The 19202-nt window shown below is 43.8% G+C and overlaps 1 protein-coding gene across 2 annotated transcripts in view; it reads left to right on the top strand.

Moving 5' to 3' along the window:
• zhx2a (zinc fingers and homeoboxes 2a) overlaps positions 1-18666 on the top strand; it is a 121207-nt gene extending 102541 nt beyond the window's left edge. For both annotated transcript variants that reach the window (XM_059973039.1, XM_059973049.1), the window contains 2 exons: positions 9649-12423; positions 16131-18666. In XM_059973039.1, coding sequence (XP_059829022.1) covers positions 9815-12418 — 2604 coding nt within the window. In that variant the 5' untranslated portion in view covers positions 9649-9814 and the 3' untranslated portion in view covers positions 12419-12423; positions 16131-18666. The remainder of the gene's footprint in view (positions 1-9648; positions 12424-16130) is intronic.
• The last annotated feature ends 536 nt before the right edge of the window (positions 18667-19202 follow it).

Raw genomic sequence — 19202 nt, 5'->3', positions numbered from 1 at the left:
CGGCTGTACTTATCCATCACTTCTCCTTACTGTTTTTCATTGTGTCTGGCACGACTGTGTCCAAGGTCCTGATGTAGGGTCTCAACCCAAGCTGTCAACAATTCCTTTCCTCTCACAAATGCTATTCAACTTGCAGTGTAGCTCACTTACTAGCAGCTTGGGGCTTTAACTAAACAAAACATAGATTGTCACCCCCTCATTGTGAGATGTGCAAGTCAGTAGCAATGCCAGTGTTTATTGTCCATCCTAATTGCTTCTGAACTGAAAAATAGCACCAGATTGAGATGATACTCTACTGGCAGCCCGCAGCAACATCATTTCATATTCAAACTGAGGGGCTGCTGAAGGTCAGTCACTTTGGTGGGTGTGGAGCCATGAGATGTAGGAACAGAGATAGGCCACTCAGCTCATCAAGTCTTCTCTGCCGTTCCATCATGGCTGATTTATTGTCCTTCTCAACCCCATTCTCCTCCCTTCTCCCCGTAACCTTTGATGCCCTGTCTAACAACGAGCCTATCAGCCTCTGCTTTAAATATACTTAATGACTCGGCCTCCACAGTTGGCAGCGGCAATGAATTCCGCAGTTTCACCACCATAAAATAGCTTGTCATCTCTGTTCTAAATGGATAACCCTCTATTCTGATGCCTCTGGGCCTAGACACACTCACTATGGGAAACAGCCTCTCCACTTCCACCTCTATTAGGCCTCTCAATCTTCAATAGGTTTCAATAAGATCCGCTGTCGTTCTTCTAAACTCCAACAAATACAGTCCCACAGCTATCAAACACTACTCATACATTCACTCCCAGAATCGTTCACGCGACCCTCCTCTGGACCCTCTCCAATATCAGCACATCTTTTCATAGATAGGGGGCCCAAAATGCTCACAATAAAGCCTCCTTATTTTTATATTCTAGTCCTCTCAAAATGAATGCTAACATTGCATTTGTCTTCCTTACCACCGACTCAGCCTGCAAGTTAGTCTTTAGGGAATCCTGCACAAGGACTCCCGTTTCTTTGCACTTCTGATTTTTGAATTTTCTCCCTGTTTAGAAAATAGTCCATGCCTTTATTCCTTCTATATTTTATCTGTCATTTCTTTGCCCATTCTCCCAATCTGTTCTAGTCCTTTTGCAGATTCCCTGCTTCGTCAAAACTGCCTGCCCTTCCTCCTGTCTTTGTATCGTCTGCAAACTTGGCCACAAAATCATCAATTCCATCATCCAAATCACTGGCATATAACGTGAAAAAAAGCGGCCCCAATACCAACCCCTTCTAAGGATTTGATTTCATTATTTTACTAATATAGACACCCCAACCCTCTGCCTACCTGCCCTGTCCTTTCGATACAAGGTGTATCCTTGGATGTTAAGCTCCCAATTATGATCTTTTAGCCACGTTTGTGATGTTCACAATGTCATACTTGACAATCTCTAACTGCACTGCAAGAGCATCTACCTCATTCCATATACTGTCTGCATTCAAATGACTTATGAAGGCACAGAAGCAGAGCCAAGCCAGAGGCAGTGTAGCTGCCTCTGAAGCTCAGCTATTCAAATATAACACCTTCAGTCCTGTACACATCACCCTTTTTCAATTTTTCCCCTTTGTTACGCGTCATCTCATCCCACTGACTGCAATTTTGCCCTGTCATCAGCCTGCCCTTCCTCATAGTCTCACTACACACTACATCAACTTGTAAACCAACTGCTGCATCCTCAGCCCTATCACTCCAGTTCCCATCCCCCTACCATTTTAGCTTAAACAGGCAAACCTGCCTGCAAGGATACTGGACCCCTCTGGTTTGGGTGTAACCCATTCCTATGTACAGGTTGTAACTTTCTAGAAGGGATTTCGGTGATCCAGTAATCTGAAACCCTGCTCCCTGCACCACTTACTCAGTCATTCATTCATCTATATTCCTGCCCTGACTAGCATGTAGTACTGGGATGAATCCTGAGATTACGACCATGGAAGTTCTGCTCTTCAGCCTCTTCCCTAACTCCCTTTACCCGCTGTTTCCCATCATCACTGGTGCCAATGTGCAACACCACATCTGGCTGCTCGCCCTCCCGCTTCGGAATCTTCAGTGGCCGCTCTGAGACATCCTGGACCCTAGCACCTGGGTGGTAACACACTATCCTGGCTTCTCATTCGCAGCCACAGAATCTGCTGCCCATCCCCCTAACTACCAGATCCTCCATCACTACCCCTCTGCCTGACTTGACCCTTCCCTGCTGAGCTTCAGAGGCAGCTACACTGCCTCTGGCTTGGCTCTGCTTCTGTGCCTTCATAAGTCATTCAGTGGTGTTCAAAGGCCTGTGCTTGTTGCTGAGGGGAATGACCACAGGGGGACCCTGCACTTGCTTCTCCTGGAGGTTGCCCACCGTCTGTCTGAAGCCTGCTCTCTGGGTGTGACTACCTCAGTGAAAGACTCGTCCTTGAAATTTTCGTCCCCCCGAGATGGTTCTGAGTGTCAGATCCAGTGCCAGTTGCTTGACCTTGCCAGTCAGGAGTTGAAGTTGGGTGCACTTCCTGTAGATTAGTCATCAGGGAGATCGTTATATACCCTGAAACCCTGCACCTCACAGGAGGAGCATTCCACTGCACTGAACTACACTTGTTATACCTTCAGCTTCTCAAGCTTAAATGATAGCCTTTTCCAGTTCTCACCTAAAGACAACAAAGGTTCTCCTCAGAAGGATGTTGGTTAACTGGGTGATGTTTATATCTTTAGAGAACCTGTGGAATTCAATGTCACAAGACGGCTATGGAAGCCAAGTTATTGGCTGTATTTAAAGTGGAGGTTGTTAGAATCTTGATTAGTAAGGGTGGCGAAGGTTGTGAGTGTCAAATGCAGGAGAATGGGGTTGAGAGGGATAATAAATCAGCCGTGATAGAATGGCAAAGCAGACTCGATGGGCTGAATGGCCTAATTCTGTTCCTATGTCTTCTGGTTTTATATGTAAAAGAATATATTGAAAATACTGAGTACAGGGCTACGGTGGGAAACTTTGTCACATGGTGCGAGCTGAATCATCTGCAGCTTAATGTGAAAAAGACTAAGGAGCTGAAGGTGGACCTGAGCAGGGCTAAGGCACTGGTGACCCCTGTTTCCATCCAAGGGGTCTGTGTGGACATGGTGGAGGATTATAAATACCTGGGGATACGAATGGACAATAAACTGGACTGGTCAAAGAACACTGAGGCTGTCTACAAGAAGGGTCAGAGCCGTCTCTATTTCCTGAGGAGACTGAGGTCCTTTAACATCTGCCGGACAATGCTGAGGATGTTCTACGAGTCTGTGGTGGCCAGTGCTATCATGTTTGCTGTTGTGTGCTGGGGTAGCAGACACCAACAGAATCAACAAACTCATTCATAAGGCCAGTGATGATGTGGGGGTGGAACTGGACTCTCTGACGGTGGTGTCTGAAAAGAGGATGCTGTCCAAGTTACATGCCATCTTGGACAATGACTCCCATCCACTCCATAATGTACTGGTTAGGCACAGGAGTACATTCAGCCAGAGATTCATTCCACCGAGATGTAACACTGAATGTCATAGGAAGTCATTCCTGCCTGTGGCCATCAAACCTTACAACTCCTCCCTCAGAGTGTCAGACACCCTGAGCCAATAGGCTGGTCCTGGACTTATTTCCACTTGACATGATTAACTTATTATTATTTAATTATTTATGGTTTTATATTGCTATATTTCTACACTATTCTTGGTTGGTGCGGCTGTAACGAAACCCAATTTCCCTCGGGATCAATAAAGTATGTCTGTCTGTCTGTTAATGTAACTGGTTGTTTTCCAAAGCTGAACTTCCACATTTAATTGGTGGAATTTGAATTCCCCAACTGTCATGGTGGGAACCAAAGCTAGCTGCAGCTCCAGTGGTGCCACTCTGAATAAACTTGTATACCTCTTGCACTAATGGCACTAAACTATGCGGGTGCAGCATTCCCTGTAATGCTCCTGTGCACGTGGCCTTTCCTGGTGGGCAGCTGGAACTATCTTTCATATAATGTCATTATAAAGTACAGGCCGTGTTCTGCTCAGAGCAACGGTTGGTCTGTGGATCTGTAAATAAAATCAGTGAGAAATTTGAACCCTTCGTCAGTGACTTGCTCCTAACCTTCACAAACTTTTTTTCTCTTTTCCCCATCACCTCAAGACTTTAGGGGTAGACTTTATGGCAATTGATCTGTAAAGAACGCTTTACTGAACACATCCTTGTATTCAAACAACATTTAGTTTCTTTCACCGGTGTGCTTGGTGAACGTTATTTTTTGTGACATGCTCAGTGAAAATGAAAATGTGAATTGGCAGTCACCTCAACATGTCTGAGTGGTGATTCTTCACAATTTAGCATAAGCAGCCTTTGTCTGCTATGTGACTTGACTGTTCGCTTTAGGGCAGTGTTGTATCCCAGCTGATCTACTACAGACTCCAGACCTTAAAAATTAAAGCCCTCTTCTCTTTTACCCTCTTGGAAAATAATGTAACGCAGCAGAGGAGTACAAGTTTGCTCCAAGAAAACCCAGTGGCTGAAAACTGTGCAAACCCTACATTTTCTGATCATTCGTTCCACTTCTCTCTGCCTTTTGTTTTTAATTAGAAGATCAAACAGTATGGCACAAGAACAAGCTATTGGTGAACTAATTAAACTCATAATTAAAGGTCCAACTAAACTAATCCCTTCTGCCTACACATTGTCCATATCCCTTCATTCTTTGTATATTCATGTCCCTATCTGAGTCTCATATATCCCTTTAGCATATTTACCTGCACTGTTGCCCCAGCAGCATTCTTAGAGGCAGCCATGACTGTTTTTTAATAAAACTTGCCCCGAGCATCTACTTTGAACTTTTCCCCTCTGTCCTTAAATGTATGCACTCTGGTATTAGACATTTCAACCCTGGGAGAGGGGGGAGAAATGCCACTGTCTGCTTTGTCTGTGCCTATCATCATTTTATTAATTTTTAAAATTTTATTAGCGTCGCCTAATCCTAGCCTAATCACGGGACAGTGATTAACCTACCAACCAGTGCATGTTTGGACCGTGGGAGAAAACTAGAGCACCCGGAGGAAACTCTCACGGTCACGGGGAGAATATACAAATTTCTTGCAGGCCGTGGCGGGGAATGAACCCAGGCTTCTGATACTGTAAAGCGGTGTGTTAACCAAGACGTTATCATATCATTTCTTAGAAACCATTTCTTGTCCAGCCTTTGTTAAAACAACATGCCCTCTGATTCAGGCAGTGTCCTGGTGTTCCTCTTCAGTAGGCTCTTCAAATCTTCCTCATCCTTTCTATAGTGAGACTTGAATGTAATATTCCAGGAGCAACCTAGCCAGAATTTTATAAAGCAGCAGCCTAAGATCTCCTGACTCTTGAATTCAGTCCCATGACTAATAAACACAAGCATGCCGTGTACAGGTTTCCCCCACTGTCCGAAGGTAGAGCGTTCCTTTGAAACTGCTTGTAAGCCGAAATGTCGTAAAGCAAAGAAGCAATTACCATTAATTTATATGGGAAAATTTTCTGAGCGTTCCCAGACCCAAAAAATAACCTACCAAATCTTACCAAATAAAACCTAAAATAACACGAACATATAGTAAAAGCTGGAATGACATGATAAATATACAGCCTATATAAAGTAGAAATATTGTATGTATGGTGTAGTTTCACTTATCGAAAGCGGGAAGGCAATGAGCTGAAATCGATTTGGAGAAAAAAATCGGCACCTACACGCATGTGCACACAACTGCCCGCACAAGGTTTCACGGTCATGGTAGTCTTTCTCAGGGTAAACACACGAAAAAGCGAAAATCCTCTTTGGTTAGTGAAATCAGGTACTAATGTAGGTCTTTCATAACAGTGAACTGTCGTAAAGCGAATGTTCGAAAAACCTGTACAGCCTTTACCACCCTGTCAACCTGTACGTCTACTTTCGGGGAGCTGTGGACTTGGACCCCAAGATCCTTCAGTACATTGACACTGAAGGGTCAGGCCATTAACTGTGTACTGTCCGGGTGACATGAGGAAATACTGGACCACTTGACAGTAAAGAACCTTTACTATTTGTTCAAAGGTTACAGGTCCATCATGTTTTAGTGTTTACAAACTGGTTTCTTGTTTCCAAGTTTATTGAGCGTGCAATTGAAATTTTCGTGAGTTTCACTGTGATGTTGCTTGTGGGATGTTGTTCAGTGCCACAATGTACCCTAGAAGATTCAGAGAGTTTAGATTCTGCTAAACAACAGTTGTTGTGGTTGAGGAATGGGAGAACTTTTTCTCAGAGTGTTGTGAATAAATTGTCTTTTTACCATCTTCAAACTACTGAAGAATTCTACAAATCAGTCAAACTGAAGTCCAGCTGGTTACCAGGAGGGTATTGATCCTCAGGAATCTAATATAACCAACTTTGTATCCACATTTACTCTGTAAAATTGCAAGGAGGGACATTAGAACTAGTATTGATAAAATAACTACTATTGGTGAGCAGTAAATTAGCCAGCAGTTTCTAGCATCTGTGTCCCGGGTGTTTCTGTCTGGGGTTTCCCTGTTCTCCCAGTATCTTGCTCTGGTAACAATCAATGTTCTAAAATTCCGGTATTTGGAAACCCACCGCTATTCATGCCTGGAAAAGGTTGGCACGTGTCCATTCAAGTGTAAGTTCAGTATGATTGGTACAGTACGTTTAATTACAGCCAACTAATAATTAGTAGAAACTTTAATTTTATAAATATAGCTATTATTTTTCTAGCACTCAACCCCTTTGTCGTGGTTTGCCTTTTGTATAATTTGGGGTAATAAATTAAATATTCTACCTTGCACTCAATAATCAAAAGCAGCTTCTCCCCCTCTGCCCTCAGATATCTGTACAGCCCAACCACCTATGAACACTACCTCATTATTCCTCATTTTTGTCATTTAGAGTAAGTTTTGTCTTTGCATAGTACTGCTGCCACACAACAACAAATTTCACATCAAATAAGATGTTGATAAATTTGATTATGATTTAAGGCTTAGACTGCAGGCCTTGCTAAAGATTATTCAATGTGATTCATAACTGACACCCCTTGCTGCTTTTCCTACTCAAACACCTTGACCTAGTGCATACTTTTGACCTATTCATTGCCATGCTTAAACCACAGTCAGTCCCATACATCTGGATCAAAGGGCAGACACTTGTGGGTGAACTATGGAGTGGTAGCTTTCTGTCGGATGTGCGCAGCTATTTCATGGGCAGTCATTGATCAGGAAGGATTAAGAAGAAGCCGAGTTTGTCGTATGCTCAGGTACATGCACACACAAATGTAATGGGGCAAACTTACAGTAGCGTCACGGGCACATGGTATTGGATATACAACGTTCACAAGAAAAGCAGAAGTTTAAACAAGTTAATCAAAAATGTGCAAGAAAGAACATAGAACAAAAACAGTCTACTGTAGTGCAGAGCAGTGTTGCTATACTGAGGTGGTGCTTAGGGTTGTGCCAGGTGTTTCAAGGGAAGATGATGCTCTTGAACCAGGTGATGTAGGCCAGGATTTCAGTACCACCTGCCCGATGATAGATGTGGGAAGGTAGCATGACCAGGATCGTGGGGCCTTTGCTAGACAATGCCTTCTTGAGGCAGTGCTTTCTGTAGGTCTCTCACTTTGGCCTGGCCTTGTTTTCTTGGTCAGCAGCAACTCTGTAGCAATGATACAGACAAGTTCCTATTAGGAACCTAGCCACACACGTCCTTTTGTGTCTTTGCAATGCCAGGCGATTCTCAATATCTCTTGCCCTTTTCCCCCCCACATCCCCTCTTGCAATGAAGCATTTATAGAGCAACTTCAACATCCTGTATGGGTGTATAAAGGTTTGGATGATGCTGTTTGGGATTGCTCTGATGGGGTAAATGGCCCTCTTCAATGTCATAATATAGGTAGTGTCGCATATCATTGGAAATGGGCCCTTTGGCCCATCTTATTCATGCCCAGTCTTTGATATCAAAATTCATGTTGTGACGATTGAGATAGCTCAGAAATGTCAGTGTCCAGCAGAACAGGTAATTGTAAATTCCAGTATGTGTGCAGGGGCACAAGTCATGTGAGCAATGGTGGAACTTTTACATTAGTCTCCTCCAAGAGGACACAACCTTGTCGTAGGGTTTGGAGGTTTGTGTGCCTCAATGACCCAGAAAGCTATCTTGGTCAGAGTCAGGGCTTTATGCTTTGGCTCTTGGTAGGGTCACCCATGGCAAACAGGTCATAGGGTAGAGGTCAGACTGGGTAGTCCCCCAGTCCTCCAGGTTTGGAGTTCAGCTCGGGGATAACAACCCTGACTGGACAAAAAAACAATTGTTACAGAAGCAGCAATGAAGAATCCTTCGATACAGAGACGGAGGACCTTCATTGCTGCCCTAAACGCCAGTAAGTTGCATTAGCCTGGGGACTGTGCCTGGATATAGATGGGCACTGGATAAATGGGAAGTATAATGCTACCAGTTTGCTTAATGAACACCAGTTGCATTTGATGGTTCTTGCTATTTCAGGATATTCCAAATTTAAAAATATCAGGAGTGCAGCTGAAACTGTTACTTTAGAACAATTAATCCACAGTTTATATTCTGTTTGGACCGTTATTTAAGTTGCTATGTATAAAACATTGTGTTGAGTTTACACCATCTGCCCTATCTCAGCCTGTTGCTACAACCTTCTATGCTTTGTGTGTCTTGCCCTTAAATACATTCCACATTCCCTTTGAAATCCTTTGAGGGACAAATTCCTATTCTCATTGCTCTCATTAAAGGATTTTCTCTACTACTGCATTCATTTGTAACTGACTTACCACCCGCCTCCCCAATCCCCAATGTATTGAATTTCCCTGACAAGTTGAGACATCTCAACATAAAACCTTACTGAACAAACTACCTTCTGCAAAGTTTATGTCAAACATGTTGGCTACAGGCTAAAGGATGTAAATTAATTAAACTTAAAATGAGCAGTTTTTCCCTCTTGGTAACATATTAAAGTACTTTAAACTTTTTGTCTATCAATTTTGACGGAGAAAAGTTTTTTTTAATATAACATTGAAGTGTTTATTTGAGGACATGTACCCCCTATACTTAGACTCACTGACTAAAAACTGTAGTGATTTGCAGTGAGTTTTCCATTTCTTAACTGGGCTGGATAGATTAGTGAAAACAAATTCACCACGAATCATAAGAACCCAATAAATGTTGGTGTCATATAGCCTCTATTGATGCCAGAAACTTAGAGGTTTTCACTGTCCTGTTGTCAGTAAGCGGCTTCTCAGTTCTGTTTCTCACTGTTGTGCATTTTGCAAACCGTAATAAAGAAACCTAACTGAGCCGTATCAGGTCAATTCAAGAGCGTGACAAGTGTGCACGCGCACGCTTGCTGATTGTTTGTGCAGTGAATCAATTCGGCTTCCTACACGCAGAAGGCTCTCTCCTTTCGTGCTTGTTTTCGAGTGCACGTGTTTGTCTCGGCTCGTGACTCCCGCCCTGTAAGTTGCCCAGCGTGTACCGTAGCTAACGTGACTCAGTAAAAACGCTTAATCCTGCTGCTCTGCTGTCGTTCTTGCTCCACACAAAGGTAACACCAACATCACTGTTGTGTATTGCAGGTAAAATTCTGCTGTGATGCGGCCAGACGAGATGCTAGCGGGAGCTGACGGCAGTCAGTAAAGGCAGAGCTACCGCAACCTGAAATTGTGCTGGACAGGCTTCCTTCAAGAGACTCTTGGCCTTCACCAAGGCCCTTGGCCAACTGCCCTCATCTCCCAGCCACTGATGGCTAGCAAACGGAAGTCAACAACGCCGTGCATGGTTCGTGCCACAGACGTGAGAGAGCGAGACCCAGACTTGGAGGTCGTTGGGCAGGCTGGTGGCTCCCCGCACCAGTTGTCCGATAGGAGCTGGCCAGCAGAGAGTGGGATGAGTGATGAGGATCCGGCTTTGGAGAAAGCTGCCTTAGACAGACACCGGACCAGGAAGCTGGAAGGAGGTTACGAATGTAAATACTGCACCTTTGAATCACAGGACTTGAATGAATTTACAGAACATGTTGATACCCTACATCCGAATGTCATCCTCAATCCGTTTTACGTCTGTGCAGTTTGTAACTTTACAACAAAAAGGTATGATACGTTTACTGATCACAATAGCAGGTACCATCCAGGAGAGACCAGCTTCAAGTTAAAGTTGATAAAGCGCAATAACCAGACCATTCTAGAACAAAGCCTCGACGACCCCGCGAATGGCAGGAACGCCGATAAAGAGGAGATGCCTCCTGCCGGAATCTCCATCAGCAAAACACCCATCATGAAGATGAACAAAAGCAAAGTCGACGGCAAGAGGTTAAACACGGTGTCACGAGTGAAAGATGAATTTGGCGCCACGCAGGAGAGCAAGGCGGAAGAGAACGCCAATGGCCCCCTCCACGCTGGTTTGGTTGTTCCAGAGACTGTGATCAAGGATGGGGTAGCTCACGTGATGCCTTCCATACAGCCACCACCGAACTTCAACCTAATACCCAAAGTCATGATTCCCATGCACGGCTGCAAGTATAACACCGCTATGGACATTAACAAGAACCTGATAGGCTCCTTTAACAAGTTCCCCTACCCTACCCAAGCTGAACTGTCCTGGCTGACGGCAGTCTCAAAGTACCCAGAAGAGCAAATAAAAATGTGGTTCTCAACGCAACGCCTTAAACACGGCATCAGCTGGGCTCCCGAAGAAGTGGAGGAAGCCAGGAAGATGATGTTTAACGGTACTATCCAGACGCCAACGATCACCGTTGTGCCGGCCGCTGCCAAAGGCAACACGCAACATATTGTCCAGGCGGGTGTGCCGTGCCAGTTGGTGGGGCAGACGGGTATTGTGTTGACTCAAGTCGCAAACGGGGCAGCGGCATCTTGCTCCCCCATCACCTTGACTGTGGCCGGCAGCTCGAGTCAGGCCCAGTCCCAGAAGCGGGGAATGCTCTCCTCCCAGGTGGTGGCGGATTCAAAGCAGCAGGCGAACGTCATCCAGGTCTGCGCCGCACAGCTGGCGTCGCAAGGCAACTCGGTCTTGTTCTCGCCGGGAAACGTGGACGTCAGCATCAGCCGCAAGAAGACCAAGGAGCAGATGGCGGAACTGAAAGCCAGCTTCGCGGTCAGTCAGTTCCCTGATGACGATGAGGTTTTCCGGCTGATGCAAGTCACCAAGCTCTCCCGGTCGGAGATTAAGAAGTGGTTCAGCGACAACCGTTACCGAACCCAGAAGGGACACTCGAGCCACGCCTCTGCTGAAACCACGGTCACCATTCCCCATGAACCTGCTCCTGGCCACGGAGCTCGCAGGTCTGGATGGAACACATTCTCTGACCTCGGGTCCCATAAGTTCAAAGAGAAGAGCGCAGAGCAGCTGAAGGTGCTGGAGGAGAGCTTCCAGAACAGCTCCTTCCCGACGGACGAGGAGAAGGATAGACTGCGGGTGGAGTCGAAGCTGACCAGGAGAGAAATAGATGCCTGGTTTTCTGAGCGGAGGAAACTGCGAGACTCTTTAGAAGGAGGGATTCTAGAAATGAGGAAAGCTGACCTGAAGCAAGAAAATATAAAATCAGAGATAGCCGAAACCGTCCACATCAAAATGTCGCAATCTGCTGCACACTACCTATCCAAGTCTGGGACTCCCCCTCCAAGTGGAGCACAGCAACATATTAAAACCACCAGTCCGATTGATAGGACTCATAAAAAGAGCCAGGAACAGTTACATATCCTGAAGAGTGCATTTGCACGCACTCAGTGGCCATCTGTGGAGCAGTATGACACGTTAGTGGTGCAGACCGGACTGCCTCGAAATGACATAGTGCGTTGGTTCGGCGACAACAGATATGCAATTAAAAATGGCAATTTAAAATGGCTTGACCATTACCAAAGAGCGAATTCAGATGGTCACAATGGGCAGAGTAGCTTCAATGGCAGTGGGGCGCGGGGCAGCAGAGCGCTCAAGATGGCCGGTGCTTGGAGCAGAGCGGCGCACTCGACGCAAAGCCGGAGCGGTAAGTCGGTCCTGTTGCAGTATTACGTGCAGCACAGGCAGCTGAAGGAAGAGGACCTGGATGAGTTGGTGTCAAAGTCCAACATGAGCTATGAGCAGGTGAGGGACTGGTTCGCGGAAAAGCAAACGGAAGACGCTATGGACACGTCCGAGAGCAACAGCAGAGATGGGCAATGCAGCGAGGAGGATGAGCACGAGGACTGGACTATGGTGGACGATATAAGTGAGAAAGATGACTATGTCCTGTCTGAGTACACTGGCAACTGGGCTCGTGCGTCACGGTGCAGCTCGACTGGGTTTAATGAACTGGATTCAGAAAGCATGTCTGCCGAGAATTCGAACATATAGCTAAGGTAAAGGAATTTGTGACCTAATTTGTCTGGCAGGATTTAAACGTGTTTGGTCTCCTGAGCAAGGGAATGGATTTGTTGGGCCCCGTAAAGGAAGGAGCCATTTGGCCAGCCCCACTTTGGAAGGGGTTAGAGAGGGGTTGCAGACCAGGCTGTCACTTGGGGCAGAGTGCTTGTTGGCCAGTTGGTTTCAGGGGTAGAATTCTGTCACTAGTACTGAAGAGGGGATTATATTTTTTACCATCCCCATTGATCTTCCAGTTGCACTATAACTAACAGCATTCAATCTTGGGACCACATGCAACTTGCTGTTAATAGTGTTCTGCCTAGACTTTAATTATGCATGATGTGTTACTCACAAGCCATCCCTGGTTAACAAAGTAATTCCATTTTTACAGACATCAATGAGTTGATTGTCTTCATATGTCAGAAGATGCACAATAATCAGTCTGTGGTAATTATACTCACCGTGTTGTTAAGAAAAGGATCAAAAATGCAAGGCTGATGAGAGAGCTGTTTCTAGGGTGGGGGGCAGGTTCTGTTTGTAGGATCAAATGTATGTATATACGTTAGATTTTTGAATTTAGTATTGGGAGGTGGTTTGTATGTAGTGGTGTCAGTAAATCAGTGGTTCATAATCTGGAGATGGCCTGTATAGTAGTGGGGGTTTTATTTGTGAGAAAGCGCTTTTTGGTGGTGTAAGAAGGGTCCCATCATTCTTTCTCTGGGCTTTGCAGAGGTACAGGCCAAATTCTGGCTTCAGCCCAGGGGTGCTCCTGTACAGGCACTGGGCAGAATGTTCCCTGCACTTGTTGTTCACCTAACCCTAAACAGCAAAGATCCCTACAGACAGAACCTGCGGAGGAAACGCTTCACAGCCCAGGGCTTTCTTGCCAACAAATGTCTCAGAAATATTTTGGAGACGCAAGAGTCTGTTGTTGCTGGAATCTGGAGTAACACAAAGTGCTAGAGGAGCTCAGTCGGTCAGGGAGCATTTTGAAAGGTGGTGGACAGTTGATGTTTTGGGTTGAGACATATCAACTCCATTCTCCTTCATAGATGCTGCCTGACCCTCCGAGTTCCTCCAGTGTCTTTGTGTGTTGCCACAAATATTCTTGACAGCTGGCTAAAGCTCTTGCACCAGTGTGGGTGCTATGTCAGAGATTGAATGTCTGTGACTATCATAAACATTCAAAACTAATCAAAACCTTGGGACAAAATTGAACTCATAAAAAAATTGTTTGGATTAATAATTTAAATACTTATTAGAAATACTTAAATGCTTTGTTACCGATTCATTCATGTCTTGTTTGCTTCAGTTGTAAAGCACTTTGGATCTCCCAAGCAGCCACTGAAATGTAATTTTGCTTTGGTACCTTTATCCCTCCAATGTGTTGGTTCTATACCTGCTCCAGTTTGGGTAGGAGCTTGTCTGAAGTAGAAGTAGATTAAAAACAATAATAAGGATAGAAAATGAGGTTGGAAAACAACTTCAATATTTTTGCTCACTAGAATGAGTTTCCTGTTGATTGTTCTAGTCTGCTCACATTGAGGGCCTGTGAGGCACTGGCTCCATGGACATCTTTGGTACTGGGTGAACACATAGCATTTGGAGTCTGCAGGCTGACAGTGTGACAGCACAGATGCAGCCCCTGAACCTGCCATCAACTTCCTGCAGACTATTTTTATAAATGGCTGTCATAGCAGCCCTATCAGCCAATGAATTGGAGGATAAGTTCACAGGAAAGTCTTGGAAGCCACATCCATTATTTAATTCTTTATCTATTTATTCATTGAGACACAGTGCAAGAATAGACATTCGAACCGCGCTGCCCAGCAACCCCCAATTTAACCCCAGCCTAATCACGGGACAACTTACAATGACCAATTAACCTACCAACTGGTTTGTCTTTGGACTGCACACGGTCACGGGGAGAATGTACCAACTCCTTACAGACAGCAGTGGGAATTGAACCCTGGTTGCCGGTACTGCAAAGCATTGTGCTACCCACTGTTATCACTGACTTGACATGAAGTTTGTGGCATTGTGGCAGCAGTACATTGCAAAGACAAAAGACAAAATTAGTACAAAATAAAAGTAATGATTAAACAATGTTCATGGACTGAGCACAGGCCTTCAATCTCCTGTACTGTTTCCTGGTGCTAGTAATGAGAAGGAGGCGTGTCCTGGGTGTTTAATGGTCTTTATTGAGTGATGCCATCATATTAATACACCCCGTCTTGAAGACGTCGTCTGACAGTGTCGTGCCCATGATGGCGGTAGCTGAGTGCAGCTTCTTTGATTCCTATGCATTGGAGACCCCATACCAGGCTGTGATTCAATCAGTCTGAATGCTCTTTCGGACACTGGACAGGTTTGTAAGAGACTTTGGTTGCAGTCCAAGTCTCCTCAAACTCCTAAAGGGGCAGAGCCTCTGCTTGAGTCTTTATCCCACATCAGTGTGTTGGGCCCAAGTCAGATCCTCCGAGATGTTCACACCCAGGAATGTGAAGCTACTCACCCTTTGTTCTGCTGACCCCCAATGAGGGGGTGGTGTGTGTTCTCCCGACGCTCCAAAAGAGCAAAGGAGATTATCTAAGGCACCTTACAGTAAAATGCACGGTTATTTCTCCAGGAAAATGCAACATTCTCGCTCAGATAATCTGCTGGAGGATCTCAGTGAGTTGTGCAACAGATCTCTGATGTAGGGTTTTGACTCAAAACATCAATTCTTTTCAACTCCAGCAGTCCCAGGGAGAATGTGCAAACTCCACACGCAAGTCACTAGAACAGTGAGATAGCAGTCATACCAACAGTACTACTGTGCCACTAATTTTCTGTTGAAATTTATATAAGTAAAACAAAATTAGGGGTTAGATATGTTTACTGAAAAGATTACTCCAACCTTTTGTAGAATACCTTTTTGGGTCAATACTTAACAAGAACTTTGACCAGTCTCCTCTACACTGCATTACATCCTCCTTCCAGTTTTCCGCTGCCTCATGCTTACCATGTTTTTCTGTTTCCTTCACCCTTGTGTTCTTGTCTAACTTTTCCCTTTAGCGATCTGTGGAGGTGTGGAATTAACTCTTGCATGTAGTGTAAAAGCAGAGAGGTTATTCTAGCTTCTCCCACATGAATATCCACTTCATATTCTCCCAGTCCTCGGATGCTTCAGTCAAATCACTTGAGTGGACGTAAGCTTAAACTGTGTGACCATTCCTCATCAGACAACTCACCTACCTGGGTATTCGTTTAGTAAACCTGTGTTATTTCAAACTTCTTCCTTAAATATGGAGACTGGTACTTGAAATCCTCCTCCTCCTCCTCAGCCACCTGGCCACTGTAGTGCATTTGGAACCACGCAGTTTGCAAGGCGCACAAAGAATAATGTGTCCTGGAGGACCAAGTCCCTTCACAAGGATCTTGGAAAGGAATGAAGGAGAAGATTGAACAAAGTGGTGACCTAAAACTAAAACCGAAACAAACAAAAAAGATTTGCTGGCGATTTCTAGCAAGTCAGGTAGCATCTCTAGCAAGAGAAACTTCATGTGCTTCATGGTCAAAATGAGATCAAGTTACTCGAGTTGGCAGAAGAGGAGAAAAACCGAACCCAGGACAAGTGATTTGCAACTCTGGTGCGATTATGTTTGATAGGGTTTGTCTTTAGTTAAAGTATGTAACATCTCTTTTGTTTTCCCCTTTGCAGAAAACCAAATGAGAACAAAACTGACGCACATAGCAACGTGTCTAAAGAAAACTACAACTACCATTTCTATTCTCTGTGATGCAAAGAAAGTAACTGAGGCTTTGTCTCGCGCTCTATATTGTGTGAAACAGCAAAGAGAGACAGAATGAAAGACTGACTTACTGTACAAGTATCTTTCTGAAAGTGAGAGATTCAATTCTATCCACAGTGCCAAAGTTTTACTACTACTGCAATCAAAAGGGTCTTTGTAAATATCTTTTTTCTGTTTTTGAACAGATTTGTACAATTTAGCAATTTTATTACATTTATAATTGGTGAGAGTTAACTTTACAGATCAGGGTCTGTTCTTTGCGCCCTCTTGTTTTTTTTAGATTTAGTAACCACTATCAGGCTCTTGTTTTGGCATCTTTTACTGTCACTATTTCACAACTAGAAGTAAATAATAAAAAGAAGTCTGGACCTCCAGCTCAAGGAGGACTGAGAGACTGAATCTTTTGACATCTTTTGATCTCTGACGTACAAAATGGCAGGAAGAAAATATTTAACAAGCACATTATTGTTAGCAGCTTTTTATTGTAAGAGGCTACATTTATAATGGAATGCAAACTGCTCTAGCCAGCTTCACTCAGCTAGAGATGTGCAATATTGACTTATTTATGTCAGTATGATATCATTAAAGTTGCAGTAACTTGTTTCCTATCTTTTGCAAAATTGCATATTCAGATAATAAACTGTGTTGTCCCCGGTTTGCATTTTTGTTGTCATTCTAGTCGCTTTCAAAAGTTTGGAGACTTGTTGACAGTGTCTGAGTGAGATTTTTGGAGTTGGTCTGATGGGTTTATGCTGTTAACAGCTGCTGAATGGCACACATCTGACTTTGTGATCTCCCATAAGACCTCAACTTGCATCTCAATTATGAATTCAGATTCTATCCTGATTATTGTCTAGGATCACTGCAAGATAAGAGACTGCTCATTCCAAACAGATGCCAAATAAATTTCTTTTCACAGAAGTTAGTGAATCTCTGGAATTCTTCATCCCAGAGGGTGTGGTGGCCAGATCACAGAGGTTTTTAAGGTAGAGGCAGCTGAATTTTTGAAAGGCGAGGGAAATGCCACAGAAGAGGAGTTGTGAACGGTGTTAATCAACCATCATCATCAAATTGAGTGATGGGGCAGGCTTGAGAGGCTTAATTTGCCTGTTCTCTATAATTCTATTAAAACTCATTCAAGGTGTTAGTCATGAATTCAATCTCCATCCTGGTTATTGTCTGATTAAGTAACATTGCAAAGGGAAAGTAATCACATTTCAATCAAGAACTCTAAACAGCCACTTGCAAGGGGTGGCTTTTTGCAGTCAGAGTATTACAGCAATGAAACAAGCTCTTTGGCCCATCTAGCCTATGTTGACCTGATCTTCTACCTAGTCCCATCTACCTGCACCTGGATCATATTGCAACGAACTCCTCCCATCCATGTACCTTTACAAACTTCTCTTAATTATCAATTGAACCCACATCTACCTTTCCAATGGCTGCTCATTCTACATCCACACCGCCCCCTCAAGTGATGTGAAGAAGTTCTGCTCAGACTCCCCTTAAACTTTTAACTTTTCACTCTAAACCAATTACCTCTAATTCTAGTCTCTGCCAACCTGAGGGGAAAATGCCTGCATGTATGCACCATATCAATATTACTGGCTAATTTTGTACACATCCACAAGATTTCCTCTCATTTTCCTGCACTCCTTTTCAACCTTACCCTAAATCTTGCACTCAAGTCATAGCAACATCCATGTAAATGTTCTCTGCATTCTTTCAAGCTTATTGATAGTTTCCTGTAAGTAGGTGATCGGAACTGTATATCATACTCTTAAATTTGGCCTCAACAGTGCCACGTACAACTCCAACATAACATCCTACCTTCTGTACTCAGTGTCCTGATTTATGAAGGCCAACGTGCTAGAAGCTCTTTACAATCCTACCTACCTATGATGCAGCTTAGAAGAATCGTGGACCTGCATTCCCAGGTCCCTTTGTTCTACAACAGAGCTCAGAGCCTATCATGCACTATGCAAGTCTTACCCTGGTTTGTGTCCCAAAGTGCAACACATTATACTTTCTGCATTAAAGTCCATCTTGCCTTTTTTTTTCAGCTCATTTCCCTAGCTGGTCCAGATCACACTTCAGGCTTTGATGGACTTCCTTGCTGTCCACTGTACCCCTAAGGGACTGGTTTAATTGGAGTGTGGGATTAATTGCAAAAAAAAAGAAAAGCATTATGGCTTGTATTTAAAAATTGGACTGTTGAGAGTTATAAGTTACACTGGAAAAATGATCCTACCACTTTTAAAATTGCTAAGTTACAGTTAAATATGTGAAAATAATATAGCCTAATACATCAAAGAACAATGAATGTGATTACACTGATTTAATAACAAACTGCTAGTGGCTCCAAATAGTTATATTTAATAGAATGTCACTTAATTTATTATGCATATTAAATCTGCATGTGTTTTATTAACAACCATCCCAGCTGATTGACTGCAGCTGCTATTAGTTTAGACTGCTTTTATCATGTGTGTTGTTATTATGAGGGCCAACTATTTTTTTTCAATTCTGCCATTATACAATGTTTCAATTATCTGATTTTGTACAAACATGTATTTTAGTTTTCATTATAAAATCTAGTTATTGTGAAGATGCAAGACCTAAACCAGCACTTCCAAGCTTAGTATTCATCCCACGAGAAGTTCTGCAGATGCTGGAAATCCAAAGCAACATGTACAAAATGCTGGAGGAACTCAGCAGACCAGGCAGCATCAATGGAAATGAATAAACAGTCGGCGTTTCGGGCTGAGTCCCTTCTTCAGGAAGATTTAGTAATCGTCCCTTTGCTTCCTTCAGGAATTTAAGAAATTATCAAAGTTTTCCTTTGAATGATGATGTGCCATCTTCTGGAGATGCTTGCAAGTGGAGAACAAAGAAATAGGAGCAGGAATGGCCTGTCGAGTCTACTCTGCCATTCATTACCATTGTGGCTGATCTCCTCCACCTTCTTCCTCATAAACCTG

Source organism: Hypanus sabinus, chromosome 1 (genome assembly GCF_030144855.1).
Source record: "Hypanus sabinus isolate sHypSab1 chromosome 1, sHypSab1.hap1, whole genome shotgun sequence".
Taxonomy (NCBI): domain Eukaryota; kingdom Metazoa; phylum Chordata; class Chondrichthyes; order Myliobatiformes; family Dasyatidae; genus Hypanus; species Hypanus sabinus.
The sequence above is the reverse complement of the archived record's forward strand: the minus strand, read 5'-3'. Positions and strand labels throughout refer to the sequence as shown.